We start from the raw sequence: 25,214 nt of genomic DNA, 5'->3' as shown, positions 1-25,214 counted from the left end.
TGTTGCATTTTTCTTACTGCTTTCACATATTTGAATTTTATGTGAAATACATAGCTACATAGAAGAAAAATATCCAATATGATCAAACAATATGAAAACATGAAGCTAGGTTAAAACTGGCTTTACACAGCAATTTAAAGAACAGATTTATGTATGGTATTCCCAACAGAAAAGGGCTTCTCTTGATATGGGTACAATTACAGAACAATGACCCAAGAAAATTTGTGAAAATTTGAGCAAGAAAAAGAATCTGAAAAGCAATGAATACGACCAACAGTGGTCTTCATACTACCGACAGCTTCATTGCCATTAGTTTCTAGAAGAAAACATAATTCAGAGATACTTTTTTTTGTAAATTAACAAAGTTGGGTTTAAAACATGCGCATTACTTTATTGTAAGAGCAGTAAGTGTGATTTTGCCAGTTCCAGGCATCACTTTCACCTATTCCAAAACGTTTTACAGTCTGCCTTTTATTCATTTTATTCAGCCTTGGCTACCTGCAGATTTAACTTAAGGATGAATAAAAATGTATATAACTTTACTTATGGATGCCACCATTGAGAATTGGCAAGTTTTAACAACTTGTCTACTTGGTAGTTACTGTAAATGATGTTGCAATCAGCTGTTTTTGTTCATGTCAGTACAGGTTGACAGTCCTTCATCCAGATTTCTAAAAACCAGACTTTTTTTTAGTGGAGGATGGAGCATCATCATAAGTATAGCAGTCAATGAAATACAGAGAGAGAGAGAGAGAGAGAGAGAGAGAGAGAGAGAGAGAGAGAGAGAGAGAGAGAGAGAGAGAGAGAGAGAGAGAGAGAGAGAGAGAGAGAGAGAGAGAGACTATTGCACCAGTTAGGTTGTTACACCAACATAGTGATTTGCAAAAGTTGTATGACAGTTGTACTAAGAATAATGATAATTTTAATAAAACTGTTGTCTTACTGTATCTAATCATAATGCATACACTGAATCCCCCGTATTCGGAGGGGATGCGTACCACAACCTCCCCCCAGCAAATAGCTAAAATCTGCGAATACCTAAAACCCCTCTAAAAACACTTAGAACTGCCCATTGTGAGTTTAAACACAAGAAAAATCCTGTGAAAATGCTTACACCTGAGCATTTTAATAGTTTTATCACAAAAAGTGCATTTATTCATGAAAATTATATGAAAATACAGCAATTAGTGAATATTTCTCTGTGAAAAATACCGTGAATGGGCGAATTTTCCACGAATAATGAGTAGATATGTTCTACAGAGAAACCCACGCATGCGTGAGTCTGCGAATCGTGAGAGCGCGAATACGGGGTTTACTGTATATTATTTTCACATTATCATATTACAAACTATGAGCAGAGCAATCGTGCCACTTGCATTCTGGTTTTGATTACATTCTTATAATTATCAGCTGATCGCGTTTTACCGACATCATCACTGTCTTTAGTTGCCGAATGAAACTTCATTCAGAGATGTTTCTTTCGTAAATTATTAAATCTGGATTTAAAAACTGCAACTACTTGATTTATAAATGCAGTAAATTAAATGACGTACATGTGTGATTTTGTCAGTTTCATGCGTTGCTTTTGCCTCCAAATTGTTTTGGAGGCTGCTCATTATTCGTTTCTTTAGCCACAACTGTAATACCTGCTGCTTCAAGTTAGTGGCATACTTTCTTAACACTTTCTTCTCCATTGTTTGACAGATGAATAAAATTGTATTTGATTTTTATTTATGAAATTACATTGAAAATAAGCATTGAAAATAAGCATGTTTTTAACAAGACAACTGTAACGCAACTCTTAGTAAACGTGTGTTAGTTACGGTAACTAACATCAGCAAACAGCCACTTATTAATATACACTGAAGGACAGTAAAAGCTTTAGCATAATTTTTAGAGTTGAAAGCAATGTAACAATACCACAAGGGATGCTGGTGAGTGAGTGGTGTACCTACTAAGAGCGCCTGATTTGAAAAAATAGTTCAGCACTCGATCCTGAGGCAAAAACCCTCAAATCAATATTTCCATTTCACACCAATATATCCGTAAGTACAATATACCATGGTCCATTATCTCAGTCAGCTACTGCACTTTGTCCCTATCACATCTCTATTGTTTCTTGACCTTGTTGCTATTTCTAACAAATGTTTTTCTTATATCAGCTGAGTTCAATTTCTAATCCCATTCCTCCCACACCTTCCTCTGGCCTTCCTATCCTTTTGCCTTCATCCTCTTCTGCCTACTGACATCCCTATTCCTGATCTACAGCTGGAGCTTCTAGGCTCTTTTCCTACTTCAAACTACTCCAGGTATATTTTGACTCAACTGCCCTGCCTCTTCCTTCCCTCTATATTTTAATGTTTGCTCACAGGTTTTTCTTCATACTCTTTCTTGCATTCATCTCTGATACCATGTTTACAAGATTTTACTCTTGCCATACCTGGTGTAATAGTGCATAGCCTTCATCTGTGCTTATCATAAATAAATCTGTGCTAAAAATTCTTCCTAAAGCTTCTTACACATTGGTTCAGTATCTTGAATCCTTAAATTCACCTGAAATACTGTAATATTTAATTTGTTCTGCTTCCTCAAATTAAAAAGTCTTAGAAATGCTTTAAACTCTCTTCCAGTCAACTCATCTATTTAAAAATAGATAAGGAAGTACTGTAACTGTCCCTGTGATATTAATAAAATAGTGTATGAATATACTAAGGCAAGCAGATACAAATTAATTTTATAATTCTGATACTAAAAAGTAACAAATCATTCAACCAAACAGCAAGAGTGACAGCGTATATACAATTATTTTATATTTATGAGCATATAAAAACTGGAAAAATATTATTTACGTGCAGTAATAAGAAACATATATAAAAAGTATTACTTCAGTGCAGTAATAAGAAACATATATAAAAAATAATTATAATAAAGAAGCACTCTTCTTAAATCACTTCAACCAACCAAAAACCACTGTGTAAAACCCTTACCAAAAATATCAGTTTCAACTGGATTAAATTTTACAGCAACAACACTAGCTTCATTCTTGTCTCCAGTGGTGCTCCAGTCATAAGAAAATTTAGGTGCTTTGGTACTAGCATCCCATAAAAGAATGCGTTCTCCACAGGTAATAAATTCATTTCTGTGCCTGTGATGTGTGATGCCTGTTACCATTGTCTGCAAAAAAAAAATAGCCATTAAACTAATCACCTACATTATTTTCACAGAATAAAAATTTCATATCCTAGGCAATTTTTAGTTCCAAACAGTATAGGTCTCACTAATTTCTAAATAATTTAAAGTGTACAAAGATATCAAATACACTGAAATTGCATATGAAAGCAAAATTACATTAAAGTCTAGTACAATCAGTACTGCTATATGGACATACATCCATGGTATAACATGGTTTTGAATATCTGGGAATATACAGTAGCTCTACAAAAAGTTAGTTCGCAGGACAGAGTTAAAACTATAACAAAGGTAAATTTGTAAATTCCATACAGAGATGGGGCTATGGAGATGGCTTGGGCATGTTAATTGTACAATCCATGGGAGAAAAGTATGTGACAGTCAGCTGGACCCCTGTGAGCACAAGAGGAGTTGAAGACCCACACCTATGTCAATGAGAACTATGTTAAGGTATGCTGGGGATTTGTTGAAGACAAATCACAGGAAAGAAATCAAGTAGTGGAATTTGCCCAGCCATGTCTTTTAGTGAAACGCCCTGACTCTTGGACAGACATTTTTTCATAAAGATCACTGTTGTCTCTTGAATCACAGGTCCAGAAATCCTGGCAGCTTGGGACCTTTTTACACTAATGGCATGAATACATAATACTGACATGAAATGTTATAGGCATATGGAGCTTGGGCCATAATTTCTACCTAATTCATGATGGCTACTATCCCTATTATGACTAACGAATTTTGGTTCAGAAAATGTAAGACAATCATTTTTTTTAATCTCTCGGATGGTTTCTTAAAAGCACTGGAGCTTTAGTACTACGCCATATTGAATTGAATTGAATTGAATTGAATATAGAATTTAGGCTAAAGGTCAAGCACTGGGACCTACGAGGTCATTCAGTGCTAAAACGGAAATTGACAGTACAGGCAACCATCAGAAATGAAAAAAAAAATCATTATCATATATAAATATTGGAATATATGACAGCACGAAAAAAAAATTTCATAAATAATTGTATGCAAATCATGCTGTGAGCAAAACGGTTAAAACTAATGAGGTATTTTTTTTCATTGTATTGTACACTAAATTGTGATGATTTTGGTATATAACAAATTGTAAAATGATCAAAGCAACACAGAGAAAATATTATCACAAAATGATGCATGAATTAATAACGCGCGGACGTAAAAAAATGTTTTTCAAAAATTCACCATAAATCGAAATATTGTGCTAGAGACTTCCCGTTTGTTGCATTTTTTTACCATTTCAGTCGAGTCAAAGTTGACCGAAGGTTGAAATTTCGGCACTTATTGTGATTTATATGAAAATATTTCAAAACTGATAAAAGCTACAACCATGAGTTACTTTTTGTTGTATTCTACATGAAATTGCACACATTTTCATATATAAAACTTTATGTAACGGCTAATATAAAATGGTGCAAAAATTACAACAACGTGACTAAAGAAATTCTGAGATTTTCAGCAGAGTTAGCATGCGCGGACGTAAGGAAAAAGTTTTTTTGAAAAATTCACCATAAATCGAAATATTGTGCTAGAGACTTCTCGTTTGTTGCAAAATGAAGGTAAATGATTGAATATTACTAGAATGTAAGAGCTTTAGCTTACAACTGCATTTTTCGACCATTTCGGTCGAGTCAAAGTTGACCGAAGGTTGAAATTTTGGCACATCGTATTTAAATGAAAATATGTCAAAATTAATAAAAGCTACAACCATGAATTATTTTTTGTTGTATTCTACATGAAATTGCGCACATTTTCATATATAACACTTTATGTAACAGCTAATATAAAACTGTGGGAAAGTTACGACAAAGTGACTAAAGAATTACTGAGACTGTAAGAGCCTGACGCTGTCTCTTCCAAACACGTGTGTGTTCATGTGTTTGTCGTCCATCGGAGTGGCAAGACGTTTGGCGTCTTCACAAACAGAAACATACACACAGTTTGATACAAAAGATTCATTGGAACATTATGAGTACATGATTAGAATGCTTGCATGGCAATGCAAGTAGTGGTGACTGTACATACATCAAGACAACAATGGATAGGGAGAAACAGACGGTAATATTGTATGGTTGAAATCGCGTTCCTTTAGAGAAAGAAAACGAGATGCTCTTGTTGTCTTGTCCACTCCGATGGACGACGAACACATGAACACATACGTGTTTGGAAGGGACGGCGTCAGGCTCTTAAAAGATTTTCAGCAGAGTTAGCGCGGACGTAAGGAAAAAGTTTTTTTCAAAAATTCACCATAAATCGAAATATTGTGCTAGAGACTTCCCGTTTGTTGCAAAATGAAGGTAAATGATTGAATATTACTAAATCGAAATATTGTGCTAGAGACTTCCCGTTTGTTGCAAAATGAAGGTAAATGATTGAATATTACTAAATGTAAGAGTTTTAGCTTACAATTGCATTTTTCGACCATTTCAGTCGAGTCAAAGTTGACCGAAGGTTGAAATTTTAGCACTTATCGTGATTTATATGAAAATATGTCAAAATTGATAAAAGCTACAACCATGAGTTATTTTTTGTTGTATTCTACATGAAATTGCACACATTTTCATATATAAAACTTTATGTAACGGCTAATACAAAACAGTGCAAAAATTATGACAAAGTGACTAAAGAATTTCTCAGATTTTCTGCAGAGTTAGTGCGGGCGTAAGGAAAAAGTTTTTTTCAAAAATTCACCATAAATCGAAATATTGTGCTAGAGACTTCTCGTTTGTTGCAAAATGAAGGTAAATGATTGAATATTACTAGAATGTAAGAGTTTTAGCATACAATTGCATTTTTCGACCATTTCGGTCGAGTCAAAGTTGACCGAAGGTTGAAATTTTGGCACTTATTGTGATTTATATGAAAATATGTCAAAACTGATAGAAGCTACAACCATGAGTTATTTTTTGTTGTATTCGACATGAAATTGCGCACATTTTTATATATAAAACTTTATGTAAAGGCTAATAGAAAATGGTGCAAAAATTACGACAAAGTGACTAAAGAATTTCTGAGATTTTCAGCAGTTAGCAGATGCTTTCTTTTGGGATAAGAAAGAAATTCGCGCATGCGCAGCTGGGTCACGCTTGTAAACAAAACAACAGCATGATCTGTGAACTCCCAGCATCCCTCAAGGCGTGATTTAAAATTTTTTGCAAACGAGGCCTGTAAGTATTTTTCTGCGAATATTTAAAAAAACTTTTTGTAGTCGACGTATTTTACGTCCACTTGGCACCCAACAGACAACTTTTGTCAACGTAAAATACATCCAGTTGGCGTTAAAGGGTTAAGAACAAATCCTTTACGCAAGCCTTACAAGACACTAAAAATGTGACAAGGTGATTTAACTAAACTATTTTCTAATAATAATAATAAACCTGCTAAAGGGGTCCTCAACAACCATTAACTATTGTGCTGCCTACTCAGTACTCATTTTGTCTGGTCCAGCTGAACATTTTGAAAAAATGGTGGACCTGCAATTGGTATCAACTTGTGTTCAGGTTAAAAATTTCACCTACATCATGTTATAGTATCAACCACATACTAAAAAATTCTAGCAGTAAAACACATCATGAAAAACATTCTCAAACTAAAACCAGAATTTGTTCTTATTTGATTATTAAAATTCTGAAAGGACAAAGGCTACACTTACCTTTCAAAGATGGATAAAGTTGTCAAAACAAAAATAAAACTTACTTCACACATCCAGGTATCCACAGGAAGATCTTTTCCATCAAAAGCAGAATCTAATGACCAGCGTTTTATAGTTTTATCATTGCCAACAGAGAAAAATGACTGTCCATCTGGGGCTGACAAAATCGACCAAACCTGTCCACTATGAGCCTGAACTGTCCACTCACATTTTTTGTGAGGAAGATTCCACAAATGAAGCTGCAGAAGAAAATTTAGTTATTTCCAAACAAGTTCAGATATGCAGGTTCATAACCTCTAAAATTTACAAATCTATAAAAAAAAAATCATCCTTAATATTTTTAAAACACATTATCCTTTTATGAGGTTAAACATGAGAGAAGTCTAGTGCATTTTCTGTCTGAATTCCCACCTGCCGATTTTCAATTACTTTCTGAGCAATCCTACTGGTATTCATCCTGTTACTTCTATATAAAGTATACAACTCTTCTGACTAACCTCCCACTCACTCCTCATAATATGTCCAAACCATCTCTGAGATCTCAAGTACTGTATGTATATTTTCCAGTTGCAGAACAACACATTGCTCAGCAACTTCCTGATCTATAAAAATGACATTTTTATAATAAAAATGAAGTTTTACATATACTTACCCAGTAATTATATTGCTATTAGTTTCACTTATTCGGCGGCTAAAATTTTGAAACTCATGGGTCGCGCTAGTTTGCTTTGGGGTAGGTGACTTGTCCCGCCCATTTTCGGGGAAAGAGAGGAACAACTAGCAAAGAGCTTCAATTTGTTTATGCCCTTGTGTCCATGTGAGGGGAGGAGGGAGGGTTCCAATCATGTAATTACTGGGTAAGTATATATAAAACTTTATTTTACGATAAAAATGCCATTTTTATATAAGAAACTTACCCAGTCATTACATAGCTGATTCCCACATTGATAGGAGGTGGGATTCATGGACACATCTACCCTAAAACATTAAGCATGGTAATGAATTTGAGAATAGAAAAAAATGCTAACATTAATAAAATGTTTGTTGTTCCCTTATCTGATAAGAGAGTTGCTGCAGATAGTTATTGCCTCTGGGTGGTGCTCATCTTATCTAGTAAAGGCAAGGCGGTGCAGCCTAAGGCGTCTACTACAGCAGTGGGTATTTGCAGCAATGGAGTAAATCCGATGGCTAGCAAAGAATAAAAGTTGCCCCTGCCCAGGGCGCAGTACCATAAAAAACAACTAGAACAAGAAAACTGTCACCTATATCACCAAAAAAGTTCAAAAACATCACTGCCCAACCATTTAAAAATGAACTGGAGGGTACTCCAAGCACACTACTCCCAGGCTCCCTTAAGACTCAACACTCTATGCAAGACGAAGAGATAAAAGGAAGAAATATTGCTTCCTACGTTTCCTCTCCCAAAACCACGCCAGCAGCAGAAAATAGAACCAAGGTACTGCAATCATAATGAACCATTTCAACATCACACAGATAACGGGAGGCGAATATCGACTTACATTTCCAAAAAGTCGACTGTAAGAACGCTGAGCGTGACAAATTCTTTTTGAATGCCAACGAGGTGGCAATTGCCCTTATCTCATGGGCCTTTCCTTTACAAGCAATTAGAACTTCTTCCCCAATTAAGGAATGAGCCTCTGATATGAGGTCCCTGAGGAAGAATGCCAGGGCATTCTTAGACAGAGGTCGTGAGGGATCTTTAACCGAACACCAAAGACCGTTTGACAATCCACGAATATCTTTCGTTTTATGTAGGTAATATTTAAGAGCTCTCACTGGACAGAGAGACCTCTCCTCTGCATCTGGACCCAATAAATCAGTTAAACTTTTAATCACAAAAGAACGGGGCCAGGGTTTAGACAGCGTTACATTCTTTGCCAAGAATCCCAAGGAAAAGGAACATACTGCATTTCCTTGAGAAAAGCCCACTCTCTTTTCTAAGGCATGAATTTCATTAGTTCTTTTTGCAGTTGTCATAGCAACTAGGAAAAGGGTCTTTCTTGTTAGACCTCTTAAGGAAGTAGGCTGCATGGGTTTGAAGTGAGACCCAGATAGCCATCTGAATACAATATAGAGGTTCCAAGAACCAAGGGAGTTGTCTTTTGCTTAGTGGTATCAAAAGACTTAATCAGGTCTGACAAATCTTGGTTGGAAGATAAGTCCGTTCCTCTGTGTCAGAATACGGAATTTAGCATTGCTCAATAGTCTTTTATATAGTGGAAGTGGAAAGACTTCTCACTGTTTTCAGACATAGCAGAAAATCTACTATCTCTGATAGAGGTTTGAGTAGAGGAGACATTTTGTCTCCGACAACATGACCTAAAGATAACCCACTTTGCTTGATAAACTTTGTCTGAAGAGTGTCTACTGCATTTGGCAATAGACTCTCAAGCTTGCTTTGAAAAACCTTTCTTTCGGAGTACTCTCCTGAAAATTTGTAGCCTGTCAAGGCCAGAGTAGACAAGTTTCGATGAAACCACCTGAAGTGTGGTTGTCTGAGTAGCTTGGTCTTAGCCTTGGTGTTTGTTTTGCTTTATCTTTTTTCCATTACGCTCCCACATTTAGTGTAGAAAAAAAAATACAAAAAGCAATACATGACTGAGAAAACAAATATTTCTGCATCATGAGAAAGATGAAGCCAAAGTGAAGTTTGCAACACAGCAAGGAAGCTCACTTTAATGAGAGAAACACATCTCCTTTGACCTACTGACATCTCTATTCTCAGTTGACATCACAACATACCAAACAGCAGACAAAAGTAAAGTCAGTGGTATGGAACTTCTATATAAATTTAGATATAAAGGAAGGAGCAAAACCTTCCAAAGAACTCATTAATATTCATAATTCAGGGTTTAAAATACATCATTAAGGAACATATGAAGAGTGCTATAGTTGTTTTCATACCTCTCATTTTCCCAAGAGACTATTTTTCATTTAAATCAAAGAACCTAATGTCAGCAATTTAAATCAAAGAACATAATGTCAGCAAGTTACTTTATGCTTTCAGAAAGTAAAATCAATTAACTCTACCTGGCATCACCAGGAACATATGGCAAAAACCTTTGCCTCAACAAACTGATGCAGGGTGTTTTAAAGTTATATTCACTTGGGATGATATATGCTGGCAGAATAACAATCAAAATAAACTTTATTCACATACATACCTGACCATCTACTGTCCCAGTAAAAACATTTGAGAGTCTGTTAGGGTGTCGACACATAGCAGTTACGCCTTCTGAATGTGTGAGACTTCCTACAAAAGGTTTTGCAAAAACCCTCTCCAATTTTACAGCATTTAGGGCAAGTTTGTATTCTCGTACTGCTTCAAGGGGATGCAGATCAGGATCGTAATTCCTTGGTACTGAAACAGAAAATAATTAAATAAAGAATACCCCACTACTCCATTACACCAGGTTATGTGAATTCTTTTACAGATATTTACAATACTGTATTTAGTAAAACACAATTCATTAAAAAAAAATTTCCACATAAACACAAAATTTACAATGTATTTAGTAAAACACAATTCATTAAAAAAAAATTTCCACATAAACACAAAATTTACAAAAGCCTAAATTGCAGTAGCAGCAATCTCCAGGCACTCAGTCCATTCCACAGAGAAACTACTAAAGCTGAAACTCGTAAGCAGAGTGTACACAACCTGTCTTATCTTCCCAAAACTTTGCTTTCTCACAAAGTACTCGGATGAGACACCTATGATGGTAAAGATGACATTTTTATGATAAAATAAAGTTTTATATATACTTACTAAGTAATTACATTACATAGCTGCTAGCTTTCTACATGACAGTCTAAGAATTCAAATTTCGTGGTGGCACTACTATCGTTTGTGTAGGTAACAAGGTCCCGCCCACTTTCGGGACTGATAAGTACAACTCGGCAAAGAGTTTCAATTTGTTTTAACCCTGATGTCCATATGAGGGGAGGCGGATGGGCTCCGATTATGTAATTACATGGTAAGTATATATCAACTTTAGTTTATCACAAAAATGTCATTTTTATATAAGTGACTTAGCAAGTAATTACATAGCTGATTCCATATTGAATGGATGAGGGAACATGGACATATTCTACTCCAAGACATTAAGAAAGTAAAGGTTGCTAGCATTAGAATAATGCTTATTGCTCCTTACTTGGTAAGAGAGCTTCTGCAGACTGGTACTGCCTCTGGGAGTGCTCATTTTAACCTGTGGAGGACGTGGCAGCATGGCCAAGGATCACCTCCACTTCAGTGGGTACTTAGCAGCCATGGAAGTTCACCAATGGTTAACAAAGATTGAAAAAAAAAGGGTGCCCTTGCCCTGGCTGGAGACTAGAGCAAGAAAGAACACCATCACCTACACAATAATAAAAAACCTCCACCCCAACCATTAAAAACTGGTGGGTATTCCTGGTACAATGTACCCCCGAGACTTCCCTTGAACTCAACACCTTACAACAAGGCAAGAGGATAGTAGAGGGACAGAAACCCCCTATGCTTCCTCTCCCAACACCATGCCAGTCATGGATAAGGGTCCTAACAGCTGCAGTTTTCAAAAACGGTTTGGACCTCCACAAAGTTGATTGCAGGGTAGACGATAAAGACAAACTATGGCAAAAGGCAAGAGACGAGGCAACAGCTCGAACCTCATAAGCCTCAACTCTAAGGGAGTGAAAGACATCATCCTATATCTGAGAATGAGCTTCCAAAATAAGGCTTCTCAAGAAGAACGAAAGGGCATTCTTTGACGGGCCGAGATGGGTTTCTCACAGAACACCAGAGGTTATTCGAGGGCCCTCTAATTTTCTCTGTCCTATGGAGGTAGTACCTTAGTGATCTCACAGGGCAAAGCAATCTCTCCTCTTCCACTGGTCCAAGAATGTCCATTAAATTCTTTAAGGCAAATGAGCAAGGCCAGGGATTAGAGACATTCTCGTTCTTCGCGAGGAAACCGAGAGAAAGGGAGCAGATAGCGTCCTCTTGAGAAAACCCAACTCTTTTTCCAAAACACTCCACTGGGCTTCTCTTGCTTGGAGGTTTCAAAAGACCTAATGAGGTTGCTAAGGTCCTGACTAGAAGATAGGTCCAAGCCTCTATGCTTAAACACTGAGCAAAGCGCTGATTTCTATTTTTTGATTGTAGAGGGTGACAGCTTTCTGGAGGTCCTCAAGAAGAGTAAAAAATCTGCTATATGGCTCACAGTCATTTCAGAAGGAGATTCTACTGCTCTCACACCACCTTCGGAAAATGGTCCACTTAGACTGGTAGAGCCTGCTACAAGAAGCTCTCCTGCATCTAGCAACAGCCTCTGCAGCTTATCAAGAAAAACCTTTCACTCTGACAAGACTCCTGACAGTCTGAATCCTGTCAGGGCCAGAGCAGACAACCCTTGATGAAACCTGAGGAAGTGGGGCTGTCTGAGCAGCGACTGTTTTTATGGATGAAGCCTTGGGAAGTCCACAAGAAGACGCAGCAGGTCTGGGAACCACTCCTTCCTGGGGCAGAAAGGAGCAACGAAGATCATCGTGATGTTCTGGTGAGACGATACCTTGATGTTCACCTCCCTGATCAATCCAAACGGTGGAAAGGCATACACGTCTAGGCCTGTCCAATCCAACAGCATGGCGTCTGTTGCCCATGCTTGAGGGTCCAGAACTGGGGAGCAAAAGAGGGGCAGACAGTGGTTCCTTGACGTTGTGAAGAGGTCTATGGAAGACTTGCCCCAAAGCTTCCATAGAACGAGGCAGACTAGAGGATCTAAGGTCCACTCCATTGGCAGGGCCTGACGGCAATGGCTCAATTTGTCTGCCAAGACACTCATCCTTCCCTGAACAAAGCGAGGAATGATTGTAACCTGATTCTGTTCTGCCCAATGAAGGAGGTCTTTTGCCACCTCACAAAGAGTACAGGAGTGAGTGCCTCCCTGCTTGCGGACATAAGACAAGGCTGTGGTGTTGTTCGCATAAACGGTACAATCTTTCCTGTTACCAGCGGAGTGAAAGACTGAAGGGCCAGGTGAATGGCCTTTAGCTCTTTGACATTTATGTGTAAGTTCCTCTAAACTGACGTCCATGTTCCTGAAACCCTTTAACTCCTTAAAAGGGCTCCCCAACCTAGATCAGAGGCATCTGAATAAAACTCTAGGCTGGGGTTCAGAGGCAGAAGAGATGTCCCTATTTGAAGCTTTTTTTTCTGACAACCACCATCGAAAATCCTCTTTGATCTCCGATGAGATGGGGAAGATGAAGGAGTCTGGCTGGGTCTTCCTGCACCAGCTCACTTTCAGATAAAATTGCAGGGGCCTCATATAAAGAATGCCTAACTTCATGAATTGCTCTACTGAGACCAACGTGCTCAGGAGACTCACCATGCTGAGCAAGGGTGCTGTGGAAGTCATGTCGGACCAATCTCCAGCCTTTACAGCCATGTCTTCCTTGTAGAGAAAGCCACAGGTGGATGGAGACCAGTCATAGACCTCTCTTCCCTTAACTGATTCATTCGCCAGACTCGGTTCACGATGGAAACACCACGATCCATGCTTGCCTCCATCAGGGGGAACGACTTCATGCTTACGGTGGAATTGAAGGATGGGTATTTCCAAATACCCATTCATCCGTCCTCTCGCAAGTACCTCCGCTTTATCCTCGGGGAGACGGTCTTCCAATTCAGGGCACTCTGCATTGGGCTCTCGACCGCTCCCCAGGTATTCACGAGAGTCTTCTCTCTTGTGTCAGCTTGCGCTGACTCGCACGGCATACGTCTATTGAGGTATCTCGACAACTGGCTCGTCCTGGCGAGCTGCAGGACAGGGATCGACTCCTCGAGTTTTGCCGTGATCTTGGGATCGTGGTGAATCTCGAGAAGTCAGATCTCACCCCCAAAGCAAAGGATAAAGTACCTGGGCATGCTGATAGGTACGGTAGGAGCGAAAGTCTTTTCCTTGGACTCTCGTATCAGCAGGTTCAGGCAGGCAGCACAGCTGCTCCTGTCACAACAGGAGCAGCCAGCCCGGCAATAGCAAGTCGTCATCGATCACCTGTCATCGCTGGAGAAGCTGGTACCTCATGGGCGTCTGCACCTGCGGTGTCTACAATGGGGACTGAAGGCGTATTGGTCCCAGTCCTGAGACCCCCAGTCCTTTCTCATCCCTCTTTCCGAGGAGGTGAGAGAGAACCTCCGCTGGTGGATGGACGACAGGAACCTCTTGATAGGAGTATCCCTGCATACTTGCCCTCCGGACATGCTGTTGTTCTCAGACGCATCGACCAAGGGATAGGGTGCACACCTGGAGGAGTTGCTGACTTCGGGAGTGTGGCACCGAGACAACAAGCACCTTCACATCAACACCCTGGAACTCAAGGCAGCCTTCCTGGCTCTGCAAGAGTTCCGGGATCGAGTGATGGGACACTCCGTGGTACTGATGAGCGACAATACCACAGTAGTGGCATATGTCAACAAGCAGGGGTCTAGTATCCCTCCTGCTCCACCAGTTGACGATGCAGGTGTATGAGTGGGCTGTGGCTCACTCGGTAGAGCTGTCAGCCAGGTACATTCCACACAAGAGGAATGTCGTGGTAGACAAGCTCAGCCGCCAGAATCAGGTGATAGGAACCGAATGGTCCCTTCACTTGGAAGTCACAGAAAGGCTATTCGACCTGTGGGGGCGTCCATTCATTGATCTGTTTGCCACCCAGCACAACAGAAAACTCCAGGTCTTCTGCTCTGTTGTGCCAAACCCATGGGCCGCTGTGGAGGATGCATTCCATCACCCGTGGGAAAACCTCCACATTTACACCTTTCCTCTGTTCTGTCTGATTCGCCAAGTGGTCAGCCAAGCGATGATCACCCGAATCTCAGAATGATTCTGGTGGCACCCAAATGGCTGCAGGCCGTTTGACATCCCAACCTGCTAGCTCTCCTCTCCGAAGCGCCGAGAGAGATTCCCCTGGCCCAACCTGCTGTGTCAACCCCACGTGGAGTGGTACCACCAGGCAGTGCAGTCCCTGTGTCTTCACGACTGGAGGTTATCCACCATCTCCTGCGAGCGAGAGGCTTTTCACGTCACACAGCAACAGAGATGGCCGGGTACCTCAGATGATCCTCCGCAGCGGTATACATGGGGAAGTGGTCCGTCTTCTGTGGTTGATGTCATGGATGGGGTATCTCTGCGGTCGGAGCTACTGTTCAGCAGGTTGCGGACTTCTCGTCTTCCTTCGCCGAGAGAAGCTTCTCTCCATTTCAGCTGTAAAAGGCCACCTCGCCGCACTTGGCCTAGTCTTGCAGCTAAAAGGAGTAGACATCTCTGCCTCCTTTGAGATTTCCCTACTGATGAGAGGCTTCGAGAGGTCTTGCCCACCCAGGGATCTCAGGCCCCCTGTGTGGGATGTGACTCTTGTTCTAAGGAGCATGACTCGTTCGCCGTACGAGCCTTTACAAGAGTCGTCAGATAGGGATCTGACCCTCAAGACCGTCTTCCTGCTGGCCCTGGCATTGGCGAAGAGAGTTAGCGAACTACACAGACTTTCCTTCGATGTTAAACACTTGAGGGGATGGGGATCATTTACGCTCGATTTTGTCACGGATTTCGTGCCGAAGACTCAGCATCCTTCGGTGCCTGACGCACTGTTCAAGTCCTTCACGATCCCGTCCCTAGAGAACTTTGTAGGTAATGAACCACACGCGATGCTACTGGGTTCTGTTTTAGAGCACTGCGGTGCTATCTGAAGAGGACTCGACGTCTCCAGCCTGAGTGTTGACGACTCTTCATTAGTATTGACTCAACCAAGAAAGAAGTGTCCAAGAGCACGATCTCTTTCCGCTTCGTGAGACGATAAGGAGACCGTATTCTGCTGCTGGAGAAGACGACACCGGTAGGAAAATTGTTCCCGCCACCGTTTCGCTACTTTGATAGAGTAAAGTACTGTAAACAAACTTTCTCACGTATTTTAACTGGTATTGTGAATGAACTAAGAACAAAATGTGCATAATTACAATCAAATAAGCACTTTGGAGCTTCAGTTGTGATGTCAGTAAGGATAAAACCATGGATTAAAGGTAAAAATCCATTTCAGTTCAACCACATGACAGACAGGAATTCCAACTAGTACAGTACACCCCCCGTATTCGCGTTCTCGTGGTTCCGGACTCACGCATTCGCAGGGTTCTCTGTGGAACATATCTAGCCATCATTCATGGAAAATTCGCCCATTTGCGGTATTTTTCACTGAGAAATATTCACTAATTACTGTATTTTCATATAATTTTCATGAATAAATGCACTTTTTGTGATAAAACTATTAAAATACTCAGGTATAAGCATTTTTACAGGGTTTTCCTTGGTTTAAGCTTTCAAAATGGGCAGTTCTAAGTGTTTTTTGAGGGGTTTTAAGCATTCGCGGATTTGACCTATTCACGGGGGTGTGTGGGACGCATCCCCCGCAAATACGGGGGGTTCACTGTATAGGCAACAAAATGTTGTTTTATCGTGCTGATTACAACTAAAATCTTGAGTAATATCTATAAACATTACATATATATGCAATCAGTGTCAGTACACCATTAAATGAGTGCTGGGAAGGAAGTGTCTCAGTATTTGGGTGGACGCCATATTGGATTCCAAACTGCCTTCAACACCTATTTTACAAAGACTTCACATGCTTATTTAGTTCATCTGGCAGTTTCCTATTGTTCATTTTGTTAATGAAGCTTCAATCTTTTGAAAAGTTTTCCTATAGGTTTAATTTTTTTGTTATATCTCCAGTTAAATATCAAGTGAAAAGTGAAAATTCTGCCACCCATGCGTCTCAATCCTGATCGTTTACCCTAAATAGCCTAAACTTTCCTATAATGCCAGGTCCCGACCTAACCAGAGCTTACCTACCTAACATAACTTAGGGTGACATGCCCTGACCAGAACCCCTCAAAAAAGGCAGTAACCTGTCACAGTCGGCGACTGGCAGGAATCAGGCAGCGCAACTAAAGTTTTACCTACTATGGTTCCATTTATAGGTCTAATAGATTGGAGCGCCTACATTTTAGGTCGGCAAGGCTGTCGTCTGCCAGTTTTCTAGTCGGGACCCACCATCAGGTGGCAGCAGGTTCCGTCTAGGAAACTGGCGGACGAAAACAAACAAGATGGCGGCGATTCGGAAGCCAATGTGTCCCAGCATTTTCATAACAAACAGGCCTAACCTTTCCCATAGCGCTAGGTCCTGACCTAACCAGAAGTAACCTAACCTAACCTAACACAGGACAGCATGCCCTAACCTGGTCGGGGGGGGGAGGGGCTTCGCCCACCCTGGACCCCCCCAGTAAAGCCAGCTAACACAGTTCATCCAAAATGCAAGCTTGCGACCTAACCAGAACGACCCGACCTAACCTTAAACAAGACAGCGTGCCCTTACCTGGCCGGCCAGACCCCCCCAGAAAGCCACTAAAATGCTTAACCTAAAATTGATAAGAAACCCCACTAACCTTAGCAGAAGTCGGAATCATTGGAAAAATCGGATGGCGGCTCGATTCTTCTTCGCTTTTGGGCTGGGACGGCTGGTTTTGGCGTGATCTGGACGACTGGAACAGGCGGAACAGGGACGGGTGTAATTGACGAATCCGTTTGTACGGCGACGTCTCGGTATTGTCGGGTTTCAACGAAACTATGCCACATCTTGGTGGGTGTTAAATCAACTCGATTTCAAGGATATGTACGTTTAATTAATTCCAAAAAGTCACCGGGTTTGTGGCGGCAAATTGCACGTGGGAGGGATGCACGGACTAGACAGACGACATCTTGGCAAACTGGCAAGAGGCTGGGTCAGATCCTGGGGCACACGGGTCGCGGGGTCGCGAGCAGGGTTGGGTCACGGAACTACTTACCTTGGCGGAGTTATTGTAGTCCGGGCAGATGGTATTACACGGCCTGGCAACCGAAACCGTAAACTACCCAATAGATTTCCTTAGCCAATCCCTTCTTGAACATATGGCTCCTTAATGACTTTTGCATTCGTGGAACCTTTCCATACAGTCCATGCAGAGCTATTACATAGAAATACCAAGGCGGCCTTAAGTGAGGATGCAGCATCCCAGGTTAAGTTAGGAAGGGGGAGGTCTAGATCTAGGTAAGGTCCTGACATCCTAGATTAGACTACGTGGAGGGAGCCCAACAGGGGACGTCCCTTTCCCTGGTCAGATCAGCCGCTTCTCACTACTGTTCCCCCAACAGTACGACAAAGGGTATGGGTGGGATCCACAATCTCTATAACTACTTATTTACAAACAAAACAAATGTCAGAAACGTTCAAAGCATACATGAAAGCATAAGCTTTTTACCGAAGTGGAGGTCGATACTGAGTATTTGGAGTAGTCGCATTAGGGCAACCAACCCTTACCTTAGGGATGGCGGCAGAAGGTCTTAGCTTTACTTACCTTTATGTATATCGTGTTTAGTTTCCCGAAGGTAATTATCAGGATTCCGTGAAATCACCTTAATTTTCTTGATTGACATTTTCAAACCATGAAGACAACAAGACAATACTTTGAAGCCGTACCCGTAGCAACACTAGCACGTTTCTAGTACGTTAGTAGTAGTAGTTGCTGTAAGGACGCTACTATGTAACGGTTCATACCGGTTCCTGGTTCCCGGTTTCTCATAGTTTACACCACAACTACTTCTGAGGGCATACTATCCTATTAAGATAGACACAGTCACACGGAACAAATATGCAGCAATTAGTTTTATAATTTTATGTCCAGCTTCCGTTTTATATGCATCTGTTCCCATGAACCCATTATATTTTTCTATACCTTCACTATATCTTCATTACTTCCCTGTACATAATTTTCTAATTTTTATTAGGCATTTTATAATTTCTATAATTATCAGACTGTCTCTCAAATATTTTATTTCCTTATACCTAAATAAATGTTCTACTATGAACTTTTCCTTGATTTTTTTTTTTTAATTTAACAGATTTGGTCTTGCTTGCATCATGTGAACTGCATCGTTTCATCAAAGTCCACTACATTCCCTGAATCTCAAGTTGATAACTTTATTTCCCATTTATTTCTCAGTTATTTTATATGCTCTGTAATTTTCTTTTTAATATGACTTTTTCGGTGTTTTCTTGCATATGATTTCTTAACTGTTTTTATTTTCTATTTATCGCATGTATTTGTATACTTAAACCAGCAGTTTCCAAGTAAACGTTTTGCTTGGTCTTTCACTATTTCTGTGTCGTGGAACACCACATTGTGGTTGTTCGTACATACACCCTTATAACCCTGTGTCCAATATTTTCGAGTTTAACCGTCTCTCGGCTCAATTTACCTCCTTGTCTTAGTATTCCAAATATTGTCAGAGCCTTTGCTGCTTCATTTGCTTTTACCTTATAGGCTACCACGTCTACTACTTTCATTACGATGCCATATCTTTTAATATCCCCACTGAGGTCTCCTACCTCTTTTATTTTTCTTCAAATTAAAATCTTTAATCGCTTCTTTGTAAATCATTCTCACGTATATTTGTATTCTTCAGCATTTTCTATTGGATCTTTCTCAGCCTGCGATTTTATTAGCTATTCTTTCTTTATTTTTCTTTTGTTAGACATAAGTTCTTCAGACCTATTTAGTTTTGTAGTAATATTTTTAGCTGCTCTTGACTTCGACACTTGCCTTTCATTTCTTCTACTCATTTTCTAATAAAGGGAAAAATATCAGTTCCAACATGAGCAGTGGCGGACTGGCCCACCAGGATACTTTGAATTTCTCAGTTGACGCCTAATGATCTAATGATATATATATATATATATATATATATATATATATATATATATATATATATATATATATATATATATATATATATATATATATATATGTATATATATATATTGTTAAGAACTCCGTTGTCCCAATAAGATAATTTATCAAAAAGCTGTTTTTTTTTTACTTTAAAGTTAGAATAACATTTCCAGGAACTTTCTGAGCCTTCCAAAAAAAAAATTACCCTTACTACGACAGCTTACAAGCTAAAGAGTAAGATTTACCAGCAATATAGACAGAATGCACTTTATTGAGGGGTAGTTGAAAAATTCAATGTAAATGCCTAGATTTCTTACAATGAATTATTTGTACACATCCTCGAATTGCTGGCTGAGGGCGCGAACACACTCACAACTCCCATTCAAACTCGCAGTTAAATGTCATGTAAACGATAGTTAGAGGGGAAAGTGCTGAGGAGAAGGGAGAAACAAAACAACTTCCGCACTAAGTCAGTAATAAGTGGGAGATGAAAGAAAAAGGGAAAACCTTAACCTAACTCTACACAATATTTACGGTAATATACCATTACATGGATACATTCCCCACACTGGACACAAAAACAAGGCAATAATCTCCACACTGAAGCAGTTTATCAAACTAGTGATGGTCTTGATGGCACTTCGACATATTGGTCGTCCCAGGACACTAATGCTTAACCATAAGGGAATGAGTCTATTCTGGATACAAAGAAGGCACAGAATCAGATGCTTCTCATCTTCATGACCAAAAGGCCTCCTAACGGCCCTCAGAAGATCTCGAGTCAACGGCTGTTCGCAGGAAGATTCTGGAGGCGCCACCATAACAATTGGCAAGAGCTCAGGATGTGGGCGATGACGATGGTCGCAGTACACCTGAGCGCACGAGAGCACACCCGTAGGTGCATCCAGCGACACTGATCATCAGCAGCAGGCAAGCCCACTTAAAGCAAGAAGTCCATCCAAATATAGCAAAGCCGTAAAAAAAAGACGAGATCTTCTCTACAGGAGGGCCGAATGCAATGCCTTGTCATTCCAGACGAAAATATGTAAATCGCCTTTTAAACCATCCGACATGGCAGAGGGCCGAAGGCCAAATCAACGAACCATTGTACATGAAAATAAAGAGAAATTTTTATGAGCAGAGTACCAATTAACAAATAACAACCTTTGGTGGGAGAAGTACAATAAAAGAAAACTAACCAAGAATTCGAGGTTCAAATGAACTAGTGAAACATTGAACGGTAATTAGTAAACAAATATATATATATATATATATATATATATATATATATATATATATATATATATATATATATATATATATATATATATATATATATATATATTCTCTTGTAAGATTGTGAGGTTCAAGAAATGTCAGAAGTGAAAGACTGATCCTTTATTATTCTCAACAGGTGTTTATAATACAGAAAGCAGACAGAAAGTTAGCGGGCAACCTGAGGCCCCCTGCTGCGTCCATACGGAGGTTGTGTTTGTTAACAGGCATAAAAAGACATATATAATGCGTTACAGAACATGTAAAAGGCAGGTATATATATCGGCGGACAGGCCGTACAATGATGCATACAACGAGATACATAAAGAATCTGAAATATCAACAAGTAACATATATGACGTGATTAATGTACGTATGAAGAGAAAAACACAAGAAAGGAGAGGCGATTTGACGCCCTTACAAATGCTCCCCCGCCAAGACAATAATTAGGGAAGCAATTATTGGCTGAAAATAACATTAATCACGCAGACGCTGGGGCAGTCGGAGTGGGCCCCTGCTTCTGGAGAACTGTGGGTGTGGGGTGGAACCGACATCTGGGGTTGGTTCGATGTGTTTCCTGGGCTGCCCCAGACCCCGCTTTTGTGGGGGAGCGGGTGCATCTGTGGGTAGGTACTGAGGGGGAACTCTGGGGCGCTTGCCTTCTTCCTCACGTACTTCACTGTCAAACAGGAATGCCGGCTTCAACCTGTCGATGGTGATCCAGTCTTCCCGCCCGTGGATGTCAAGGAGGTATGCCTTGAGGACCCGCCTGATGACTCGGTGGGACCCCGTGTAGGGCCTGGTTAAGGGTGGCCGATGGGCGTCCACCCTGACGAAGACGTACGCGCAGAAGTGTAAGGTGGGTGGGCTCTAGGTGGTGGTTCTGTCGGTGAAGGTCTTATGGCAGGGTGCGAACTTCTGTGCGAGTTCCCTCAACCTTGGGAGGCTGGTGTCGGCCATAGTGTCGGCGCCATCGGCCGACGGTGGGAAGAATTCTCCAGGGACGGCCAGTGTCTCCTCGTAGACTTCCTCAGCAGGAGAGGCGTCGCCATTTGCCTTCGGTGCGGTGCAGAGACCTAGCAGGACCCAGGGGAGCTGTTCCTTCCACCTCTCGTCGGTGCAACGTGCCATGAGAGCTGCCTTAAGAGAGCGGTGTGCCCTCTCGACCATGCCGTTCACTGCGGGGTTGTAGGCCATTGTGCTGTGTAGAGTTGTACCCATCAGGCGTGCCAAGGAGACCCAGAGCTCTGACCGGAAGGCTGGACCCCTGTCCGTAGTGATGCTGCCTGGCACTCCAAAACAGCTGATCCAACTGGAGAGGAGGGCCTCTGCGCATGACGCTGTTGATGCCTCCTCCATGGGGGTTGCCTCGGGCCAGCGGTTGGAGCGGTCTATGACCATCAGGAGGTATCTGGCTCCTTCCAACTGCGGAAGGGGCCCGACGACGTCGGTGAGGATGTGGCCGAAACGCCGACGAGGCTGGGGGAAATCGTAGACCCTGGACTCTATGTGCCTGGATGTTTTGCTCGCCTGGCATGGGATGCAGCTCCTTGCCCACTGTGGACGTCCTTGTTGATGCCATGCCAGATGATTAATGTTGTTTCATCCAATAATTGCTCCTCTAATTATTGTCTGGCTGGGGGCGAGTATTTGTAAGGGCGTCAAATCGCCTCTCCGTTCTTGTGTTTCACTCTTCATATGTACAGTACATAATCACGTCATATATGTTACTTGTTATTATTTCAGATTCTTTAAGTATCTCATTGTATGCATCATTGTACGGCCTTTCCGCCGATATATATATCTGCCTTTTACATGTTCTGTAACGCATTATGTATGTCCTCTTATGCCTGTTAACAAACACAATTTCTGTATGGACGCAGCAGGGAGCCTCAGGTCGCCCGCTACCTTTCCGTCCGCTTTCCGCATTATAAACACCTGTCGAGAAGAATAAAGCTACGGGCTGCTCTAGAAGCAAGAGCCCGTGCTGGCACAAGGCCAGCTAAATCTAAAACAACAACAGAATAAAGAATAGAGTTACGGGCTGCTCTAGGAGCAAGAGCCCGTGCTGGCACAAGGCCAGCTAAATCTGAAACAACAACAACAACATAATAAAGAATCAGTCTTTCACTTCTGACATTTCTTGAACCTCACACAGTCAACGAATGATGCCAACACGAGACTGATTATTAATAATTTCAAAAAACCTGAGCCAAGATGCACTTCGAGAAAAGGTTTTAGAGCCCCCAATTATATATAGTCCAAGGATTGTACGATAAGTTCCCAAATCTTTTATGGAAAAAAATTAAATACTAACTTAGTTTCTGGGTGCTGATAGTGTGGAATTGACGACTGATATGGTGTAATGGCTACTAGTTATGCTCATTATATAAAATGTTCCAAAGAATGACTCTACAACCTTTCACCTCGGACGCTGAGGCTCGAACACTCAGTCTTATCTTCATTTCATTTCAGCTTTTCCGTTTCCTTCCTATTATTTGCAGTCTCATTTTGTTTACTACCACTCAGGATCAATATCCATAGTCAGCTCCGTTTCTCATCGTCTCAGTGTCCTCTAATGTTTTACAGCAACCCTCATTCGCTTCATTATTTACGTCAGACATGAAATGAGTCGAGGTACAGTCCTTTGTTCTACAATTCGCTATACATTTCCCACAGCGTGGATCATCCCTCTCCCTTTAGCTGGACATTTCTGTTCTAATGACAGAGACACACGGTGACGTGATATCCGTCTCTTGCGTTTATGTGTCCCCACTCTAGCTTTATCTTATCCTGGTTTTTATGAATTAAGTCTCATTCATCACATTTCAATAAATAATGCCTAGTATTCCAAGCAGCTGGTCTATACATAATCTTGTAATCTTTTTCTCAATATTCTCGACATTCTACACATATTCATGTCTTGCAATTAAATTGCTTAGCTCTTCCTTTGACTTCACTAGTTACATTGCATATCATAATTTTGGATGAAAGCTTCTTCACATTTCTTATAGTTACCTTGTCAAAATTACCAACATTACCAGTCTTACAAGGAGCATCTCCCTCTGTTCCCCTCAGTTTCGAAATTCATAGCTGTTTTCTATTCTTGTATATCTACTGTCAAGCAACTTGAACTCCTTCCTTACTTTCTTTCTTTCATTCATTTTCTGCAGACTCATCAATCATAAGATTTTTCTTAGTAATTTTTTCCCGATCAGCACACAAAGAACTCGATTCGTCATTACTGAATACTCCTCCAATAACCTCATCTTTCACTTAATTTGCCTTTACAGAGAAATATATCATTCCTAATTTATCTTTTCCAAGTTTCAGATTTATTTTCAAATGCTCTCTCAGCATACCCATCTGGAATCCAGTGTACCTTTTGTAGGTTTTAACTTTTCACTCTACCAAGACCAACATAATTCTTGTGTACCCTTGTACTGCAAAACGTAAATCGTACTCATACACTGTCCCTCCTCCGACTCGCATGGCACAAACAGCAAACGCTCAGCCGTAGGACAGAATTAAATCATATTACGTTAGCCTTAACCATTAAGAAGTTACCGTATAGCTTCGGAACGAACATAAATGCAGGAACGAAAAGTAGCCACGTCTGACTGCCACCACCACTCACTATAAAAAAACAATTGCATGATTTTTCTAATGTCTCTGTATAAGTGTGTATACGACAAATAAATTTGCGTGTCCCACGAAGAATGTAAGTAAACATCCAGTTATGGCTGAAATATAAGTTATTCAAGAAAACATTTGGCAACACAAAATCATCCTGACAGACCAAGTGAGAATTTGCTATGGATAATGAAGGTGAACAGACGGATTTGCGATTTTTGAGACTCTATAGCCATTTGTATCTTTTACAATATGATAACTTAATTTTTTCGGCAGGCAACCATTTGTCAAAAATTACAAGCAACAATTTCCCATCAAAGAATTTGAAGTTACATTTAAGATCACATCGACCAGGTTAAAATGCGTTTTCCATAATTTAGATAGCATTTTTCTGTTGTGAAAAGAAAGCAGTGTTATTTATTTGAATGATACGGCATTGTGTAACAAAAAATGGCCAAATGTATTGTGGGCAAAGAACTTTTCTCGGGCCTCCCAGAAAGGCATCTTGTAAGTCATGATGGCTTGTGAAAGGCCTACAAAAGAAAGTTATTAATCTTTTTTTGTCGATTGACTCAAAATATAAGTTTACACTCTAAGATATTTTAAGTGTTATTAAAATAACAT

At 40.5% G+C, this 25,214-nt stretch overlaps 1 protein-coding gene across 1 annotated transcript in view; it reads right to left on the bottom strand.

The window, feature by feature from the left end:
• The window catches only part of LOC136832563 (DDB1- and CUL4-associated factor 13), a 59,072-nt gene extending 40,460 nt beyond the window's left edge, over nt 1–18,612 (bottom strand). Inside the window, exons 1-4 of the mRNA XM_067093582.1 lie at nt 18,309–18,612; nt 10,051–10,247; nt 6,910–7,104; nt 2,988–3,174 (exon numbers count right to left, since the gene is read on the bottom strand). Of these exons, the coding sequence (XP_066949683.1) occupies nt 2,988–3,174; nt 6,910–7,104; nt 10,051–10,247; nt 18,309–18,387 (658 nt within the window). The 5' untranslated portion in view covers nt 18,388–18,612. The remainder of the gene's footprint in view (nt 1–2,987; nt 3,175–6,909; nt 7,105–10,050; nt 10,248–18,308) is intronic.
• Nucleotides 18,613–25,214: the final 6,602 nt, after the last annotated feature.

The sequence above is a fragment of the Macrobrachium rosenbergii genome, chromosome 4 (genome assembly GCF_040412425.1).
Source record: "Macrobrachium rosenbergii isolate ZJJX-2024 chromosome 4, ASM4041242v1, whole genome shotgun sequence".
Lineage (NCBI taxonomy): Eukaryota > Metazoa > Arthropoda > Malacostraca > Decapoda > Palaemonidae > Macrobrachium > Macrobrachium rosenbergii.
The sequence above is the reverse complement of the archived record's forward strand: the minus strand, read 5'-3'. Positions and strand labels throughout refer to the sequence as shown.